Here is a 19,206-nt window from a genome sequence, read left to right on the forward strand (position 1 = left end):
ACTATGGAACGCACTACCAAATGCCTTGAAAATGTTTGACCTATTAAACTTCCGGAAATCACTAAAAACTAACTTGTTCAAAAAGGCATACCCTAACGATCCAACCTAAATGCCTGAACCCTGTAACACAATGAAACTAATACTCGAACTGAACATAACTTAACTCTGCCTCCTTTCAATTCCCTAATGTGTCTGTCACACATGAACTTTTTCTATGCCACAATATCACTCTGTATTTGTCATACCGGAATTGGCGATCACCTTCACGGTACTATGTAAGCCACATTGAGCCTGCAAATAGGTGGGAAAATGTGGGATACAAATGCAACAAATAAAATAAATAAAAAAACAGGACTGGCTAAAAAGTCTCCCTCCTGGGTAACTTGGCAACTCTTGAGCAGTGTGTCAAGAACCAGAGAAATTGACAAACCAGAGATGTCAAGGATAGACTAGTCCAAGTGAGATTTGCAGGCAACGTGTCTGAGGTATAAAAGTTTACAATGTTTTACATGGGGGAAAAAACTTGATAAAGGGAAAAAACTTCATAAATGGAAGAACTAAAATAAAATTATATTTAGCTTTGGTGCTTCTGAAAGGGTATAAGCAGAGACAGTATTAGACTATTAGGATAGTTCAGGTTTATTAGTAGCTTGATATACCTCAGTACAGTAATGCCTTCAGGGTGGTTTACAAATACAATAAATTAAATTATAGAAAGAAGAGCAATAGGTTGGAAATGCTACCAGAGTGGGGAAAGGGACTCCATAAATATTAGGTGGGGTGGGGGGAGAGAGGATCCTGAGCTGTCTAGACAGGAGCTTAAATCAACTGTAACAAGAATTGGGGAGAGAACTACAGTGCACCAGGGTGATTGAAAGCATCTTTGAAGAGGAAGGTTTTGAAGGCAGCATGGAAATCTGAGTTGTTAGTTATTAGATTGTAAGCTCTTTGAGCAGGGACTGTCTTTCTTCTATGTTTGTGCAGTGCTGCGTACGCCTTGTAGCGCTATAGAAATGCTAAATTGTAGTATTTATTATTTATTTAGATTTTGATCACACCTTTTTCAGTAGTAGGGACTGGGGTATAGAATTCCAAAGGATAGGGGCAATTACACTAAATATTTGAGCGGGTTGAATCAAAACAAAGTTAAGGAAGAGACATGTAGTAGATTGGAGGATGACGAGCGAAGGGATCGGGAGGGATATAAGGAATCAAGTGATGTGTAAGGTAAGGTGGCGTATCGGACTGGAGAATTTTATAAGTTAAACTAAGAATTTTGAAGGTAATTCTGTGGCTTATCGATAAGGGAGTCAGTGCTAGTTTATAAGAAGAGGGGTAACATGATCATATCATTTGGAATTGGATAAAAGTTTCACAGCTGTATTTTGGACCAGTTGAAGACAACGTTTTTCCGAGAGAGTTGCACCATAAAGGAAGGCTATTGCAGTAATCTAAGGAAGAGATAACCAGTGAGTGGCTGAAAAGTTGTGAATCAGGTGTAGCGAAGAGATGGTGAACTGAAATCATTTCAAGTTTATAAAAACATCGTTGTACTACGGTAGAGATATGGAGTGGTAGGAAGTGCTAAATCAAAAATGACACCCAAAATCTTAAGAATGAATTGGAAAGTGATAGGAGAGCTGGCTAGAATTATTGGATGATTGGGGGGGGGGGGGGGTCCCAAATGGATCAAAAGGAGGGCCTGATTCTTCCCTGGGTTGAGTTTCAATTTTGAAGAGAAAAGCCCAGGTAACAATAGTTAACTGGGTAAATTCCTGGAGCTGAAAATTCCCCTTTGCTAATACGTACACAGGTAGATCCCTATGGAAGTCTCGTATAATTGGAGCTTCCCTTTAAAATTTTGAGCTGAAGATGTCAGAAAGAGACAGAAACTATGTGCACATGCATCTACTTTACTCTTCATACACATGCAATCTCTTGCTTTTCAGTCACATACATATGCATTGTCATTTTTTTTAAACATACACTTTCTCACTTTCTCTGTTGCTGCTCATATGTTCAGTCAGTGACACCCCCCTACCACCACCACCATCATGTAAAGTTCTTGCATCTTCTGCCAGTTTTCTCAGTCTGCAGTGATCTCCACATCCTGTAGAGTCGCCATACAAACAAGAACCCATCTGCTTTAAATAAATTCCGGCAGTGGAAGGAATGTATGCTAATCCTGAGGTGATAATCACAATCTGAATATTTTTTCTGTGGCGAGTTATAAGGGGGCTAGCTCCATTGTTGGGGAATATAGAGTTTGTGATACAGAAATTTGTTGGATGATGCTATCAATTAGGACAGTTTTACCACATACCTGAAACTGGCTGGGGGAGGAGGGTTTCTTTATGCATAGAAGGTCATGCTGTATTATATCGCTAATTTAAAAGTGGGGAGGGGGGGGAGGAAAGAGAGGTATGATGTGCAGAAATGTCACACTGACTCCCCCTCCCTCCCAATGTAGCTTTGCCCCCTGTTGCCACCCCAAATATTTCTGTCTGGTTAGGACATTGCCTATCACTGTTCTTGAAGTCACCAGATGCAGGTGTTCTCCTCCTCATCCGTTCTTGCTTGTGGCTTATTCTTTTTTTTTTTTTTTACATTTGTACCCCGCGCTTTCCCACTCATGGCAGGCTCAATGCGGCTTACATGGGGCAATGGAGGGTTAAGTGACTTGCCCAGAGTCACAAGGAGCTGCCTGTGCCTGAAGTGGGAATCGAACTCAGTTCCCCAGGACCAAAGTCCACCACCCTAACCACTAGGCCACTCCTCCACTCCCTTTAGCCATTCCTTTCCAAGTCTAATCAGGTAGTTATGTTCCTTGTGACCTCCCACATCCCCTCCTGTATCTAAGTCCAAGTACATAACTGCATCATGCTAAAAGAGGGCCATTCGTCTCTTAGGCTGCTTTGTCATTCTGGGCAGCACTGTCAAAGCAGTATTTAGCTCCTTGTTCCTAGGGGCTCAGTCTTCTGCATTTCCAAACTTTATAGCAAGAAATATCTTAGAGAGAATTTACCGCTCTATTATCCTTTGGTTAAAAGTTTACATTTTAAGAGTATTGGGCAGTTCATTCTGTTTTATTGTAGTACATGTATGGAATAGCCTGCCTTGGGATTTAAGATTAATAATTCTATTTTTCATAAATATTTAAAGATTTTTATAAATTCTTAGGACAACAATGAAATGCATTCATTTAGTTCTGTTTTAATGTAAACATTCATGTCTTTATTTATGTATTTCCAACTATCTATGTTGGCTTTCTTATCTGCTTTGGACCTCATAGGGGAGCTGGCAGAATACAAATCACTAGATTAGAAAGTGATTAGAAACTGGGCTGAAACTGAATCTGATTTCCTGCTTGGAATCATAGAGTTAAGTCAGCTTAGCCTTTATATAGTTTTAGTGCCAGCTATTAACCTTCTACGTAGGAGACTGGCTGAGTCTCCTACGTATAAGGAGGAGTGGCCTAGTGGTTAGGGTGGCGGACTTTGGTCCTGGGGAACTGAGGAACAGAGTTCAATTCCCACTTCAGGCACAGGTAGCTCCTTGCGACTCTGGGCAAGTCACTTAACCCTCCATTGCCCCATGTAAGCTGCATTGAACCTGCCATGAGTGGGAAAGCGCGGGGTACAAATATAGCAAAACAAAACAGTCTAGAGCACAGGTCAAGAAACTTCACATCAAGGGGCCTCATTGGATGTTTGAAATCTCTTGAGAGGGCAGGGTCCCAAGAAAGGTTTGAGCCGGGGATGAGGGAATCAGGAACAAATCTAACACATTTAATGATTTCAAGTGCTGAGGAAAAGAGTTAGGCTATAACCCTTCCTTTCCTTAGCATCTACCCCTGGGGGGAGGGAGAGGAAGATATGGGTAAGGGTGCCATTATAGTGTATACTCTGCTATACACAGCCCCCATACTCTTCCCCCTGTCCTCTCGTTCCACTCTCCTGCCTCCTCCTTCCCTCCCTTCTGTCTTGTCTTTCTACCCTATCTCCCTTCTGTCACCTGCACCCCTCCAGTTCCTCAACACCGGGACAGGGCATATCCTCCCAGAGCTGCCAAATTGTCCAGTTCCAGGACAAAGATTATTTTGGTCAGTTCTGGTTTTCAATTTGCATCTCAAAGCAGTGTAGAATTTGCTGTCCCTGATTCTACCCATTGAAATTAGGACTGCAGGTCACATAATGCATTATAATGGGGGAGTTAATCACGGACTGGTCTAAAATCTCCCCCCCAGAACACGGTAAGCAGGGTATGCATGCCAAGGGGGCGCCATAGACTGCCTTGCTTACCCTCCCCCCACCGCCACAGCAATGCTGCCAAACCTCTCCCGCATGCTACTACCTTGCCGCTCGCCCTGATGGTGTAGTGGTCTTTGCGGTATGCAAGGGCAGGAAAGAATCTCACTCTTTCCTGCCTGCTGCCGCTACTCCGTCTCCTGTGCTCTCCACTTTTCTCTTCTGTGCTTGTGGGTATTTTAAAAATGGCTGCCGAGGTATCCAGCGGCAGTGTCATGAGACTGCTGCCGAAGTCTTGGCACTTGTTTTGAGAAAACACGGCGGCGGTGCCAGCAGCACAAGAGAAAAGCGGAGAGTGCCGGAGACGGAGTAGCGGCAGCGGTCAGGAAAGAGTGGGATTCTTTCCTGCCCCCGCAGCCCCAGGGTGGGTGGCAAGGTAGGACTGTAGTATGCTGGAAGGGGGGGAGGGGGGTGGCGGCATTACTGTAGGCAGGTTTTGACACAGTTTGTCATCTCAAGGACAAAATATAAGGAAACCAATGGACTGCATTAGGGGCTTAAAGCCCATTTAGTTATGTTAAAACAAATGAGAAATCTGCATGAAAGAAAATATATATTTTTTTATTATTTTGACTTCTTAAAACCACTTGTCCCTGAAACATTCTCAAAACAGAATAATCCATTTGTACAAAAGAGATGAGATGAAGCTATGATTCCATGTGCCCCAATGAAAGAAGAGCTTACATTTTATTTCTAATCTTTATAACACCAGGCTTCCCAAGGCAGCTTACAACAATAGTTAAGATGAACCCATCAGTAAACAGGATATCCTCACTGAAATTTGGCCATTTATTATTGTATTTCTAGAACAATGTAGAAAAAGGAGCACAAAATATAGCCCTTATTAGTGCTGTTTCCACCAGCTACAATAATTTATTTAAGCAGTTTTAGTGATATTCAATTTTATTTCATGATATTTACATCTACACTAGTAAAAAAGGCCTCCGAGTTTCAGGGTCCCCCCTCCTTCTGAGTTTCAGGGTCACCCCCTCCCCTCCCGCCGGGTTTCATGGTCCCTCCCTCCCTCTGAGTTTCAGGGTCCTCCCACCCACCCAGTTCCAGGGTCCCCTCCCTCCCTCCCAACCTACCACAGTGCTTCTCCCATCCACCAGCTAAGTCCTGGCCTGACCCACAGCCAGCAGGAGCTCCCTCATACTGTCTCACTCACACACATTGAGAGGCAACGGTGGGGCTGACGCAGCCACGGGCACTCAGCAGGATAAAGTTTGCCTCCCGGTCTTGACTCCGCGTATGCAGCTGTCAGATATTTCCGTGCGGCTTTCACCGGCACACACCGCCTTTCTTGTTTGCCTAGTTCTTCGCTCGCTCGGCCGCCAAAAACCAATGAATGACTACCGCGAGACACAGAGAGGGTAGGCGGTGCGCAGGCGCGCTTACAACTGTTTTCGTTGGTTGGTTGTCTTGCTTCTCACTGTTCTGCCCTCGACGTCATCACGTTTTGACGCGAGAGCGGGACAGAGAGAGATGGTGACAGACTGACGAACCTAATGAACCTTACGAACCCTTCACTTCAGTGAAGCCACGGAGTCAGCTTCAGAACGTTGGAGGTGGAAATTATTATAGTAGATATGTGAAGCTTTCAAAATAAATTAAAAAGCTGTCAAGTAAAAAAAAAAAAACCCAAAACTTGTTCTTCACCTTTTAAGGCACTAGGCTGAAAAAGGGGATGGGGTGGTAGAAGGGGAGAGGGAGAAGAGAGAAAGGAGATGCTGGAGGGGGGGGAGGTGCCAATTGTGATGGTTTGCAGGGGGTGCCAGAGACCCTAGCACCTGCCCTCCCCCAAAGATCTGGGTAACAGCAGCTGAGCACTTCTGGCCTTGTATCACTGAGATCATGGAGTATATAAATACAAATGCCAATCCTGTACCCTTACCCTTAAAATGGGATTCACCTGTAAGATCCTCCTCCCATCTCCCCCTCCCTTCAAATCCTGCAGGCCCAGGAGCTGAAAGCACATGCTCAGGTCCTGCAGTCCTGGAACAAGGAGAGATCACCAAAAGTGGGGTGCACTCCTTCACTACAGTTGCTTGCTGTTTAGTATGTGGCAGGTGTGAGCCAGGGGTGAGCTGTAGTTGCAAGGATTGGAGGCAGTTGGGTGGATTCACTTTTGGCAGATTCAGCCAAAGCTGTTCTATCACTCTTACCTTACCCTGGGATGATGCCACTTTCTGGTAAGGTGATGATGGGGAGGGGAGAGATTGAGGAATTAGGATCTGAGCAATAGGAAAGCTTGGCAAGGAGCAATCCAGGGGGATGGACCACTGAGGATGGGCTGGTTTAGTCTATTGGCTGAAATCAGTGTGTTGTAGAATAGAATATGTTTGAGGAAATAAAAGTGCAGATCTTGCTCAATGGACCAGATATAATCTGCAGAGAGGAAAATGGAGGGCCAGAAAAACTAGCTCCAAGGGCTGCATCAGAGGATCCTTGGTCTAGAGGATACAAGGCACTGTTATCCACTTGCAGTACATTTAGAAATCACTGACACAATTTAAAATAGCATTAAAACTTTATTTTCAGATGCTTATGGTGATCATTAGGTTACTCCTCCACTAGTCAGATATTGTTGGGGTTGGAAGGGTAGAGGCTGGTGTATTTCAGTTACTTGTTGTTATTGTTTTCTGTTCCTGTTTTAATAAAAATATTTAAATATAAAATCATATGTGTGTGAGATTTGTGCAGATGGTGACAGAGCCCACAGGGATGGGACAGGAATGGGAACAAACTTTGTCCCCATGTCATTCTCTATTTGGGACCTCTCAGGTGGATTAACAGTTGTAACGTTGTATTATATTTCCTGCTATAGTAGTGTGCCTGTTCATTTTTCTTTCTCTCTCTCTCTGCGGCTTCTCATTGGGTGTGGAGGAGGGAGGGATGGGCAGGGGAGCCTTGTCTTGTTTTTGGAGGTGGTGGTGTCTATAACCACCTAGTTCACTAACTGGTTGATGATCAGAAGCAAACGCAGGCGGTAGAGGCTATTAGTGCCATACTAGCGCCCACATTTGCTGCCGCAGTAGCAATAAGATACGGTATATAAATTGATGTAAATAAATAAATAAATCAGATCCCCTGAGCACGTGAAACAACGCGATTGCAGGCTCTGATCAGAAGTAGCATGCAAATTCATGCAAAACGGGAATTTTATTATTCCTCCCCAGTGAGCACTAATCTCTGTGCCAGCTTGGAGCTGGCGTTAGGGTTTGCAAGACATTGGGAGGAATGAGGAACCCTGTCCAGCATGCATTTGCATCTAGCAGGTCCCCATCTCCCAATGGACCCCCCCCCCCCCCCACACACACACACACAGGAGACCCGAGCCCCCATCCCAAGCCAGTGACACTGGAACTCCAGTTTCCCCAAACCAAGTTCACGGGGGACTGGAGATCTGGTGAACCTCCAGCCCCCCCTAACCCCCCCCCCCTCACATCGCAAAAGAAAACCCTGGTGGGTCGCAAACGCAAATCCCCTAACCTGGTGGTCCATCAGCCCCCCTTCCTGTACCTTAATGATGGAGGCGGGAGTATTATACTAGGAGGTTAGATTGAGAACAGGAGAATGGAACAAGGCTATCTAGCCCATTATATGGGTTCAAACCAATGGGGCATAGCTTGCTGGCAGTAGGTGGAGCTGCAAGTACACCCAAAACAATAGCAAATTCTAGTGAAAGCAATAGTAAAAGATTATTAGAAATAATGGCCTACTTATGCATGGTCCATCTGTAAAAAAGTCAAAAGCTGGCCCAGTTGGATAGGCAGTGCCTTAAAAGATAGAAGACAAGATTTTTTTTTTAATTTTGTACTTATTTGACAGCTTTTTAATTTTTTGAAAGCATTCATTATGTAGATATAAATATCATGAAATCAAAACTGAATATCACTAAAACAGCTTCAAAAATTATAGCTGGTGGAAACAGCAGTAATAAAGGCTGGTTTTTGTGCTAATTTTTCTATACTATTCTATACAATACAGTAATACATGGCCAAATTTCAGTGAGAATATTCTGTTTACTGATAGGTTCATCTTAACTGTTGTAATCTGCCTTGGGAAGCCTGGTGTTATAAAGATTGGAGGTAAAATTAAACTCTCCTTTCATTGGGGCACATGGAATCATACCTTCAACTTATCTCTTTTGTATTCTGTTTTGAGCATGTTTCAGGGGCAAGTGGTTTTCATAAGTCACAATAATAAAAATATTTTCTTTCATGCAGATCTCTCATTTGTTTAAATGGGCTTGTATTTTGTCCTTGTGATGACTTATACTGTGCCAAAACTGGAAATACAGTGAGAAAGAATAATAGAATTCAGTAACATCCAAAACTTATTAATTAACGTTATAATTGTGTTTGTATTTGGGTAATAACTGAGAAAATGCTGTTGAAAACTGACTTGAAGAAGAAATAAATATATAACACAGAACTGGAAAATGTCACATTTAGACTGACTGGACTTCAGCATGAAGGTAGCTCTGCCCTCATTTATTATCTTTCTAGTAGTAATAAGCAATATTAAGTGCATTTTTATAATATACCACTGCGTTCCACAAAACAAAAGGAGCAAGTTCCCACAAACCATCTTTCTCTTTTGATCTAGGCACAGGAAACAAAAGATTTTAAATGCTCCCAGGTTTCAACCTAATTCATGTTTAATTTGGGATATAACTGCCATAAATAAATAGAAACTCTGGATGTTGAGCACCTGATTGTCATAATATGTCTGTTTTAGTGGCCTTTTACCAGGAGAAAAGAAATCTCTGCACGAATATAACACATTCTAGGATGTCCCCTCCAAATAACAAACATTACAATTTATAACAAATTACAACTCTACCAATGAAAAATTATTCTGTTATTATACTTCCTCTCTGTACATCCATATGCTGCACAAGCTGACATGTTTGAAAATAAAAATGCTACCAACAATAAAGAACAACATGGGTTCAGCAGCTCATAGGTTTGTTTGCTTTGTTTTGAGTGTACGCAGAACGACTGTGTGGGGAAAGGGAAACATACACTAAACTAAGTGGTTTCAACTTTTTGACAAATCAAACCTCCTTGGTAGTACACTCCCTCCTCTTCCAGCGCCGCCACCCTGACGTGGGACTTCACCACCATATAAAGAACTCCCTTATATGGTGAAGCCCAGCCCAGCGCATCCCAGGATGGCACTGGACAGGGCTGGGTGCCACTATTTTTCAAGGTGGTGCCGGAAGAGGGGGAGTGTACTACTTCCTCCACCACTAAGGTATAGGGGGGCAGGGGAGGGAGCAGCTAGATCACGAGGTTGGGGAGTCTTGGTGCAAGGGGGAGTTAGGGGGGGGCTGGAGATGTCGCTGGGTTGGGGTGTGGGGTTCGGGGGGGGGGGGGAACAGGCCGTCAGGGCCTTGCAGTTGCAGGGTGGTCTGGGGGTCCCACAGACCTCCAGCCCCTGTATTTGACAGCTCTGGGCTTTTGACAGCCTGGACCTGTCAAACAAGTTCAGGAGGATTTAGGCACAATCTTCCTGTGCTTTATGATCAGAGATAATAGCGTGTTAAAATTTGCATGCTATTATTTATCTCTGATCATAGGGGCAGTAAAACCCCACACTGTGCCAGCACTATTTTTAGAGTGCTGTTTGGAACAGAATGGGGCTTTTGATTTTTGCACTTAAAGGAAAACTATCCTGAGAACGCTTTTGTTTTTTCAAATGTTTTTTATTGAACGTTTTTGAGTATTAACAAATCATTTAAGAAAAGAAAAAAAGAATTCAGAAACAACAGTCTGGTGTGTGACTAAGAGCAGGCAGTAAGTGAGCTGTGCAAAGAAGCTTAATCTTCTCCCATCTCAAAGTTTGCTGTAAAAGCCCTAGTTTAAAAAAAAAAAAAAAAAAAAAAAGGAAATGAAACTTAAAGGCTTCCTTAAGAGATGCAGATCAACATGTACAGTATTATCTTCATTGGATCTCATTTTTAACATTTGCTGTGTGCTACTGTGATAGGGGTGCAGGTCTCTCATTTGGAGCAGACTGCCCAGTTCAAGTTCATTTAGAGAACCCTTAACCACACATCCTGTATTCATACTATTAGTGACATTAAATCTTACCGGAAAGAAAAGAAGTTGGTATAATTGTTTGCAAGAAACCTTTTGTTTGGCAAGGTAGGCCAGGAACTGTGTCATTTTATTCATAGTGCTCTGGTATTTTCTCGCAAGTAAGCGCACTGATGGTGTCCGTTATTAATAGCTTGATAGAAGACAGAAGAGTTTTACACTTAAGTAAGGTAGGCATGGCCGTCTGCTAAATCTCCCTTTTATATTATCGTTGAGCTTTCGGGATGAAAAAAAAAAAAGAATCGTTTCTGGATTATTAATAGTTTTCTTTATCTTATGCCCATATGACATGTAAACGTGTTGTTTTGTGTTCTTTTTTTTTATGTGGACGTGTTATGAAGGGCTATGGCAGTAGGCAGTTTGTTGGCAATTTACTCAATTCTACCGATCTCCTTAGCATACTTCATGTGAGAACACGCTCCCAAGATAAGTAACTGATGCGCTTTGAGTTGCGGGCCGTCGTGGATCCCCTGTCAGGGCCCTTCTCCCGCACGCCAGCTTGCTGGCTTTATTTACGGAAATGGCAGGGCTAAGACTGCTGAGAGGGGAGCGAGGGGGGGGGGGGTGGTGGGGTGTCACAGCACATGCTCAGTCGCTTTCTATCCGCGGGGGAAGTTTCTGTGTGGAGGTTTAGGTCATAGCACAAGCTCTGTAAAATCTCTCTGAGGGCGCTCGTACTGCATGTGCCTCCATTTTGAGCAGATTAGTGAAAGGAGGGAATTTGTGGGCCGAGGATCTCGGCCTGTTTTATCATGGACGATCAGTTCGGCCCCTGCAGGTAGGTTCCGGTTGCCTGCTTCTGCTCGGCTCTCGCGTTGCAGGCAGGCTGAGCTCTCTTCTCTTCTGGAGCCTGCACGCGCACTTGCCTATGTGGCTATTAGGAGTGTTTGGCCTTGGGGTCCGTGCCGTGCGGAATGTTTTGGGAAGGGCTGGAGGTATGCAACCATTGGCTGTTTCTTAGGTGGGTGGAACTTCCTTTGAGTGAGAGGGGTTGTGTGTTAGGGGCTTAATAAACCCTTACAGAAGGGGGGGGGGGAGAGAGAGAGAGTTGGATTTCGGTAACCTCAGCCTTGGTTCCCAGCTGCAGCGCTGCGAGAGGCGGCGTTAGAGCTCGCGGTACAGGGGCGACCATACTGCGGTTTCTGAAGGAATGCAGAGGCATGCCCTGGTCCTCTCTCAGTTGCCATGGTGATTTGCTTTTAAATATTCATTCTGCCATGTCTGAGCTGGGCCGACGAGTCGCGTCAGGATGGAGGTTGCCTCAAGCTTGGACGGAGCTCCGGCAGTCTTTGCTTGAAAATATTGCGTCGTTGTATTTACGGAGGGGGGAAAAAAGGGGCCTGCAACTGCACAAGAGGAAAGGGGGCAAGGACTATGTTTATATTTGTATCTATCTGCGAAACTGTAGCCACAATATGTTATATAACTAACTGTAGTTACTATATTGGATGTGGCATTGAACAATAAATTGGGGGGGAGGGGCGGGCGAGGTATACAGCATTTATTTTGCAGTCTGCTTCCTACTCCCTTGTTGCATGTCAGAATAGAGGCGTGTTGGAAGAGGTATGTATGGGGTGGGGGGGTCCTTGCAGTGGAATAGGGGGTGTTGCAGTACAGGACAGAGCTGTCTGTGGTGATAGTGGGGTCTCTATAATGACATAGCAAGGAGGTGCTGCAGAGCAGGAGTGACATGTATTCACAGAATAATGCGTGGAGGTCCTAGTACAGGACTATCAGAAGGTACTTAGTTATGTAGGGCAACTAAGTTCCATGTTGATTCTGAGAGATGTGCAACACAGTTGCCAGGTCTATAGGTGCAGTGAATGCTTGAGCCACCTCCAGTACTGAGCAAACTTTTTCACTATGTCCAGGAAAAGGACAAGTTGTGTTCAGCACCCTCAAATATTATGAAAAGTTAGTTTCTATGTGATATACAGAAAGGTTTCAGTTGATCTCAGTTATATAGGCTGTACTAAACAATTGTTGACAAAACTGCAAACAACACAAAATACAGCGGTTCGCCTGCTCTTTTCAAAAGGCAAATATTTCACCTTATTACAAAAAATTCCATTGGCTCCCTATAAATGCAAGGATTCTGTTTAAATTATCTGTATTTTATACAAGGACTTACATTGAGATGCACCAGCATATATGGTTGAATATTTTTATTTTGCAAATTCTTCAAGGCCTCAGAGAATAGAAAATAACTCATGTTGTTTTTCCTTCTTTGAAGAAGAAAAAAGAGAATGAAAATTCATGAGTCATTATTAGCTTTTAAGGCAGCTCAAATAGGGAAGGAGATTTCAAGTCTTTTGTATTATAAATATTTTAGAAACTCTTTGAGAACTTTACTTTTCCAAAGATATGTTAATGAATTGTAAATTATTCTTATTGATTTTTTTCTTCTATTTTATGTAATTCCTAGATACATATTTGAGCTTCTTTTAATTGTTAACTGCTTAGAACTGTGAGGTGGTAGCAGTATACAAGAGTAGCTGTTACGTTGATCTGGTTGCAAAGGATCTTCCTATTCCTACAGCACTTCTGCTGAATGTTTTATCTGTTCACTTGAAATTTCATGCAGATTTTTATAAAATTGCAGAAAGATAGCACCCCAGTGGTACACAGAAAACAAAAAGCAGTTATGGAAATTTTTCCAAAAATCATTATTAGTGATATAGCTGGGATTAGGAGTCACATCCTGTTTATGTATAATTTCATGCTATGGTACTTTTAATAATATAAACAAAATGGTCTTTTGCATGTCTAGTATATGGAATAGTGGAAATTGGCAGTAGTATTGTAGAGGGGCAACTTTGAGCACCTGTATAGTCTGGTTGGATTTACAGACAGGGAGATAAATGCAGCTGCTTTAGGAGAGAGAAAATTGTGCAGATTTTAACTGTTACAGTGTGAGGAAAGATTGTTACTATAGGAGAGAGGGCCTGGAATCTGCCCTAAGCCCACAGCACACTAGTAACCAGTATAGTTTGAATAGATCTGGGAGCTGTACCTGTCCTAAGTCAGATAAATCCTGGGCACTGAATTGCCATGGCACTTAAAAGTTGAACCTTGGCACCCAAGATTTTGTGTCCATGAAATGGCTGTTGTGGCTGAAGAAACAAGCATTGCTGTAATTGCACAGACAACTCTTACTAAGTATAAGCTGAGTGCCTTGCACCGGAGTTCCTTCTTGCATCATGCAGCTTAAAACTTACAAGAGCTGTGTATGCAGAGTTAGAGCAATGCTTGTTTCTGCAGCAGCAATAACAGACAAACAGGAAGGAGAGACAGCAGGTATAATCCTGCTTTTTGGCGGATGGGGTTCCTTATAGGTGGGGGGGGTGAATATTGGCTGCCAATTGAAAGGGTGCTTTAGAGGTTGAAGGGTAAAGTGGCTGCCAATTGGGGTGTCTTAGATGTGGGGGGAGAGGAAGGTGCCTAGGAGGTGGGGGGGATGAGCGTTAGGGGCTAAGGACCGCTGGGGAAAGGAGAGTCTGGATGAGGGCAGGGTAGGACCGCTGGGGAAAGGAGAGTCTGGATGAGGGCAGGGTAAGGGATATATATATGAGAAGCTGGGTGGTAGTAATATGTAATTTATCTTTAAAATCAAGCATATTACCAGAAGTTTGGGGGGTGGCCAATGTAATGCCAATTTTTAAAAAAGGTTCCAGAGGTGATCTGGGAAATTATAGACTGGTGAGTCTGACATCAGTGCCGGGCAAATTGGTAGAGACTATTATAAAGAGCAAGATTACAGAGCATACTCAAAAGCGTGGATTAATGAGACAAAGCCAACATGGATTTAGTGAAGGGAAATCTTGCCTCACCAATCTACTACATTTGTTTGAAGGGGTGAACAAACGTGTGGATAAAGGTGAACCAGTTGATATTGTGTATCTGGATTTTCAAAAGAGATTTGAGAAAGTACCTTTATTTATTTATTTATTGCATTTGTATCACACATTTTCCCACCTATTTGCAGGCTCAATGTGGCTTACATAGTACTGTGATGGCGATCGCCAATTTCGGTATAACAAATACAGAGTGATATTATGGTAAAAGTTCAAAAGTGACAAACATATTAGGGAATCCAGGAGGAAGAGTTATGTCCAGTTCAAGTATTAATTTCGTTGTGTTGCAGGGTTCAGGCGTTTAAGTTGGATCATTAGGGTATGCCTTTTTGAACAAGTTGGTTTTTAATGATTTCCGGAAGTTTGACAAGTTGTGCATTGTTTTCATGACATTTGGTAATGCGTTCCATTGTTTCGTGCTTATATAGGAGAAGCTGGATGCATAGGTTTTTATTTTTATTTATTGCATTTGTATCCCACATTTTCCCACCTATTTGCAGGCTCAATGTGGCTTACAGAGTTCTGTTATGGTTTTGTATTTGAGTTCTTTGTAGCTTGGGTAATGGAGATTTAGGTATGTGCGTGTTGATCGTTTTGTGTTTCTGGTTGGTAAGTCTATGAGGTTTGCCATTTATCCCGGGGCCTCGCCGTAGATGATTTTATAGACCAGAGTGCAGATTTTGAACGCAATACATTCTTTGATTGGGAGCCAGTGCAGCTTTTCTCTTAGAGATTTGGCGCTTTCGAATCTCATTTTTCCAAATATGTCTAGCTTCGATGTTTTGGGCAGTTTGGAGTTTCTTTATGATGTATTCTTTGCATCCCGCATAGATTCCATTGCAGTAGTCTAGGTGACTTAGTACCATTGATTGAACCAAATTGCGGAATACTTCTCTCAGGAAGAAAGGTTTTACTCGTTTGAGTTTCCACATTGAGTGGAACATTTTCTTTGTTGTAGATTTTGCTTGGGTTTCTAGTGTGAGGTTTCGGTCGATTGTAACTCCGAGAATTTTCAGGCTGTCAGAAACAGGAAGGATGTATTCTGGGGTGTTTAAGTTGCTGGGTTTGTACGTGTTGTATTGGGATGCGAGGATGAGACAGTGTGTTTTTTCTGCTTTTAGTTTTAGTTGAAATGCATCCGCCCATGAGTTTATGATTTGCAGGCTGAGTTTGATTTCGTTGGTGATTTCTGTTAGATCGTGTTTATACAGGATATATATCATGCCATCATCGGCGTAGATGTAAGGATTAAGGCCTTGGTTGGATAACGATTTGGCTAGTGGGGTCATCATTTAGGTTGAACAGGGTTGGTGATAGTGGTGATCCTCGGGGTACCCCACAATCTGTTTTCCATGGTGATGATAGTAGTCGGTAAGTTGCTTGGTTACCATGCTTTCCATCAGTTTGACTACCAGAGGGATGGATGCTACCGGGCGGTAGTTGGTGATTTCATTTGCTTTTTTTCTTTGTATCTTTGGGTATTGGGGTGAGTAGGATGTTGCCTTTTTCCTTGGGGAAGAGTCCATGTTGCAACATGTAGTTTAGGTGGGCTGTGAGGTCTCTTATGAAGCGTTGTGGGGTGGATTTTAATAGGTAGCTGGGGCAAGTGTCCAATTTACAGTGAGACTTGGCGAACCTGTTAATGCTAACAGTTTCATCGGTGATGGGGGCGAAGTCTGTCCAGATTTGGTCTGCTGGGTATTCACCGAGGATTGGGTCTAAACAATGAATTTTTCGACATCGGTGTTGCTCTGTGGTAACCTGTTGCGTAAGTTTACAATTTTCTCGTTGAAGTATTTGGCCAATTTATCTGCAGGTGGGGTGTCTGTGTTGGTAGAGGTAACCACTGTGGTGTCTAGTAATTTGTTCATGAGTTGATATAGTTTGTTCGTGTCTTTGTAGTCAGGCCCTATGTTGGTTTTGTAATATCTTTTGGTTTGCCTTATTGCATATTTGTATTTTCTTTGAGTTTGTTTCCATGCGTTGAGTGTGTGTACATCTTTTATTTTTTCTCCATGCATGTTCGAGTCTCTTGGTTTGTGTTTTTAGTTTATGAAAGACTCTAGAGGAAATTGGAAAGTCATGTGATAGGAGGTAATGTTCTATTGTGAATTAAAAACTGATTAAAAGATAGAAAACAAAGAGTAGGGTTAAATGGTCAGTATTCTCAATGGAGACGGGTAGATATGCAGTAACAAATAATATACTTGTTTATACAGTTTGTTATGAATGTCCATTGTTATATTTCTTAGAATGGATGTTTGTAGTTTGCTGTGCTTTTCTATCAAATTAATGGATTTCTTATATGTTTTTTTTAATTTAATATGTTATTTTTAAGGTGTAAACCGTTCTGTTTTATCAATGCAATTAGAAACGGTATAGTAAATAAACGATAATGGCGTTCCCCAGGGTTCTGTACTGGGACCACTGCTTTTTATTATATTTATAAATGATCTGGAGATGGGAGTAACTAGTGAGGTAATTAAATTTGCTGACAAAACAAAGTTATTCAAAGTTGTTAAATCACAAAAGGATTATGAAAAATTGCAAGAAGACCTTACGAAACTGGGAAGACTGGGCGTCTAAATGGCAGATGACGTTTAACGTGAGCAAGTGCAGAGTGATGCATGTGAGAAAGAGGAACCTGAATTATAGCTACGTAATGCAAGGTTCTACGTTAGGAGTCACCAACCAAGAAAAGATTCTAGGTGTCGTTGTTGATGATACGTTGAAACCTTCTGCTCAGTGTGCTGCAGCGGCTAAGAATGCAAATAGAATGGTTAGGTATTGTTAGCAAAGGAATGGAAAACAAAAATGAGGACGTTGTAATGCCTTTGTATCACTCTATGGTGCAACTGCACCTTGAATATTGTGTTCAATTCTTCTAGTCACCGCATCTCAAAAAAGATATAGTGGAATTAGAAAAGGTGCAGAGAAGGGCGACAAAAATAGTAAAGGGGATGGGGCAACTTCCCTTTGAGGAAAGGCTAAAGCAGCTAGGGCTCTTCAGCTTGGAGAAAAGATGACCGAGGGGAGATATGATAGATGTCTATAAAATAATGAGTGGAGTGGAACGGGTAGACATGAAGCGTCTGTTTACTCTTTCCATAAATGCTAAGACTAGGGGACATGCAATGAAGCTACAAAGTAGTAAATTTAAAATGAATCTGAGAAAATATTTCTTCACTCAATGTGCTATTAAACTCTGGAATTCGTTCAGAGGATGTGGTAAAGGCGGTTAGTTTAACGGGGTTTAAAAAAGGGTTGGACGGCTTCCTAAAGGAAAAGTCCATAGACCATTATTAAAATGGACTTGGGGAAAATCCACTGCCTATATGATGAGTAACATAAAATGTACTGTTTTGGATCTTGCCAGGTATTTGTGACCTGGATTGGCTATGGTTGGAAACAGGATACTGGGCTTGATGGAACTTTTTGTCTGTCCCAGTTTGGTAATACTTATGTACTTAGGAGTCTTTGACCAGGAAAAGGATGTAGGTGTCATCGTTGATGATACTTTGAAACCCTCTACTCAAGTGTGCGGCAGCAGTTAAGAAAACAAATAGAATGTTGGGTGTTATTTGAAAAGGAATGGAAAACAAAAATGAGGATGTTATAATGCCTTTGTATCGCTCCATGGTGCGACCGTACCTCCAATACTGTTTGCAATTCTGGTCACTGTATCTCAAAATAGATATAGTTTAATTAGAAAAGTTACAGAGAAGGGTGATGAAAATGATAAAAGGGATGGGACGACTTCCCTATGAGGAAAGGCTAAAGCGGCTAGGGCTCTTCAGCTTGGAGAAAAGACGGCTGAGGGGAGATACAATAGAGGTTTATAAAATAATGAGTGGAGTGAACGGGTAGACATGAATCGCTTAGATTAGGGGGCACACAATGAAGCTACAAAGTAGTAGATTTAAAACAAATTGGAGAAAGTATTTCTTCACTCAACGTGTAATTAAACTCTGGAATTTGTTGTCAGAGAATGTGGTAAAAGTAGTTAGCAGGGTTTAAAAACGTTTTGGATAGCTTTCTAAAAGAAAAGTCCATAAGCCATTATTAAGATGGACGGGGAAAATCCACTTACTGTTTCTAGGATAAGCAGCATAAAACGTATTATAGTGTTTTGGGATCTTGCCAGGTACTTTTAACCTGATTGGCCAGGATGCTGGGTTTGATGGACCTTCGGTTTGTCCCAGTATGGCCACACTTATATACTATGTAGCAGGGTGCAGAGAGAAAGAGACAATTTTGTTTCTTGAATTACTTAGACCACTGTGATATGTGAAGGGAAAAGGGCAGTTGCCCAAGACACAGCCATAAAGGTTCAGTGATCTGCTACTGACAATATGCTTGTTAGGGGTGGTGGAAGAGGGTCAGGGGCTCCTGCCTTCTGCTGGCATTGTATAGTGGGCACAGGGCCCTGATTTGCTAAGCTTTCTTTTCCTATAGTCACAGAATAGGAAAACAGTAAACCAGGCCCTAAAGGAGCCTTTTGGTGGGGGGAGGGGGCCATTAAAAAGGCTTTTGTGGCCAGCCCCTGGATTTTTGGCCTGGTTTCTAGATTTAAAGAAAATTTTGTCAAGTCCTGTTCTAACTCACAGTACATTGATACCCAGTACCATCTACCCATTCCCATATGGTATCAAGCACAGCCTGCATAGGAACATCTGTATCTTCCCAAAGCCCACAGTACACAGGTACCTTCATAGTTTTCCATAAGAAGCGGAGCTGCATCTAGTCTAATCCCATAGTTTGCCAGTCCCCTCCCCCCAGTACATTCTGCTTTTGGGATGGAATCTTTGTCTAGAAGGAAGTTTGCCCTTTTTTCAAATTGCACTAAGATCTGCAGCAAGGATTAGATAGAAGGAGAAGTGAGCTATAAAAAGGCTTGAGGAGTGGTTGAATGCTTGGCAGTTAAGAATCCAGTGCAAA

At 42.5% G+C, this 19,206-nt stretch overlaps 1 protein-coding gene across 7 annotated transcripts in view; it reads left to right on the plus strand.

The window, feature by feature from the left end:
- RERE (arginine-glutamic acid dipeptide repeats) overlaps positions 1-19,206 on the plus strand; it is a 569,568-nt gene that overhangs the window by 380,468 nt on the left and 169,894 nt on the right. The window contains exon 1 of one of the 7 annotated variants that reach the window (XM_030186185.1): positions 11,036-11,192. The exons of 3 other annotated variants lie outside the window; for them this stretch is intronic. In XM_030186185.1, the coding sequence (XP_030042045.1) occupies positions 11,167-11,192 (26 nt within the window). In that variant the 5' untranslated portion in view covers positions 11,036-11,166. Of the gene's footprint in view, positions 1-11,035; positions 11,193-11,275; positions 11,376-11,479; positions 11,603-19,206 lie in introns of those variants that run through there. 3 more of the 7 variants (XM_030186186.1, XM_030186183.1, XM_030186184.1) reach the window with 3 other exon arrangements.

Source organism: Microcaecilia unicolor, chromosome 13 (genome assembly GCF_901765095.1).
Source record: "Microcaecilia unicolor chromosome 13, aMicUni1.1, whole genome shotgun sequence".
Lineage (NCBI taxonomy): Eukaryota > Metazoa > Chordata > Amphibia > Gymnophiona > Siphonopidae > Microcaecilia > Microcaecilia unicolor.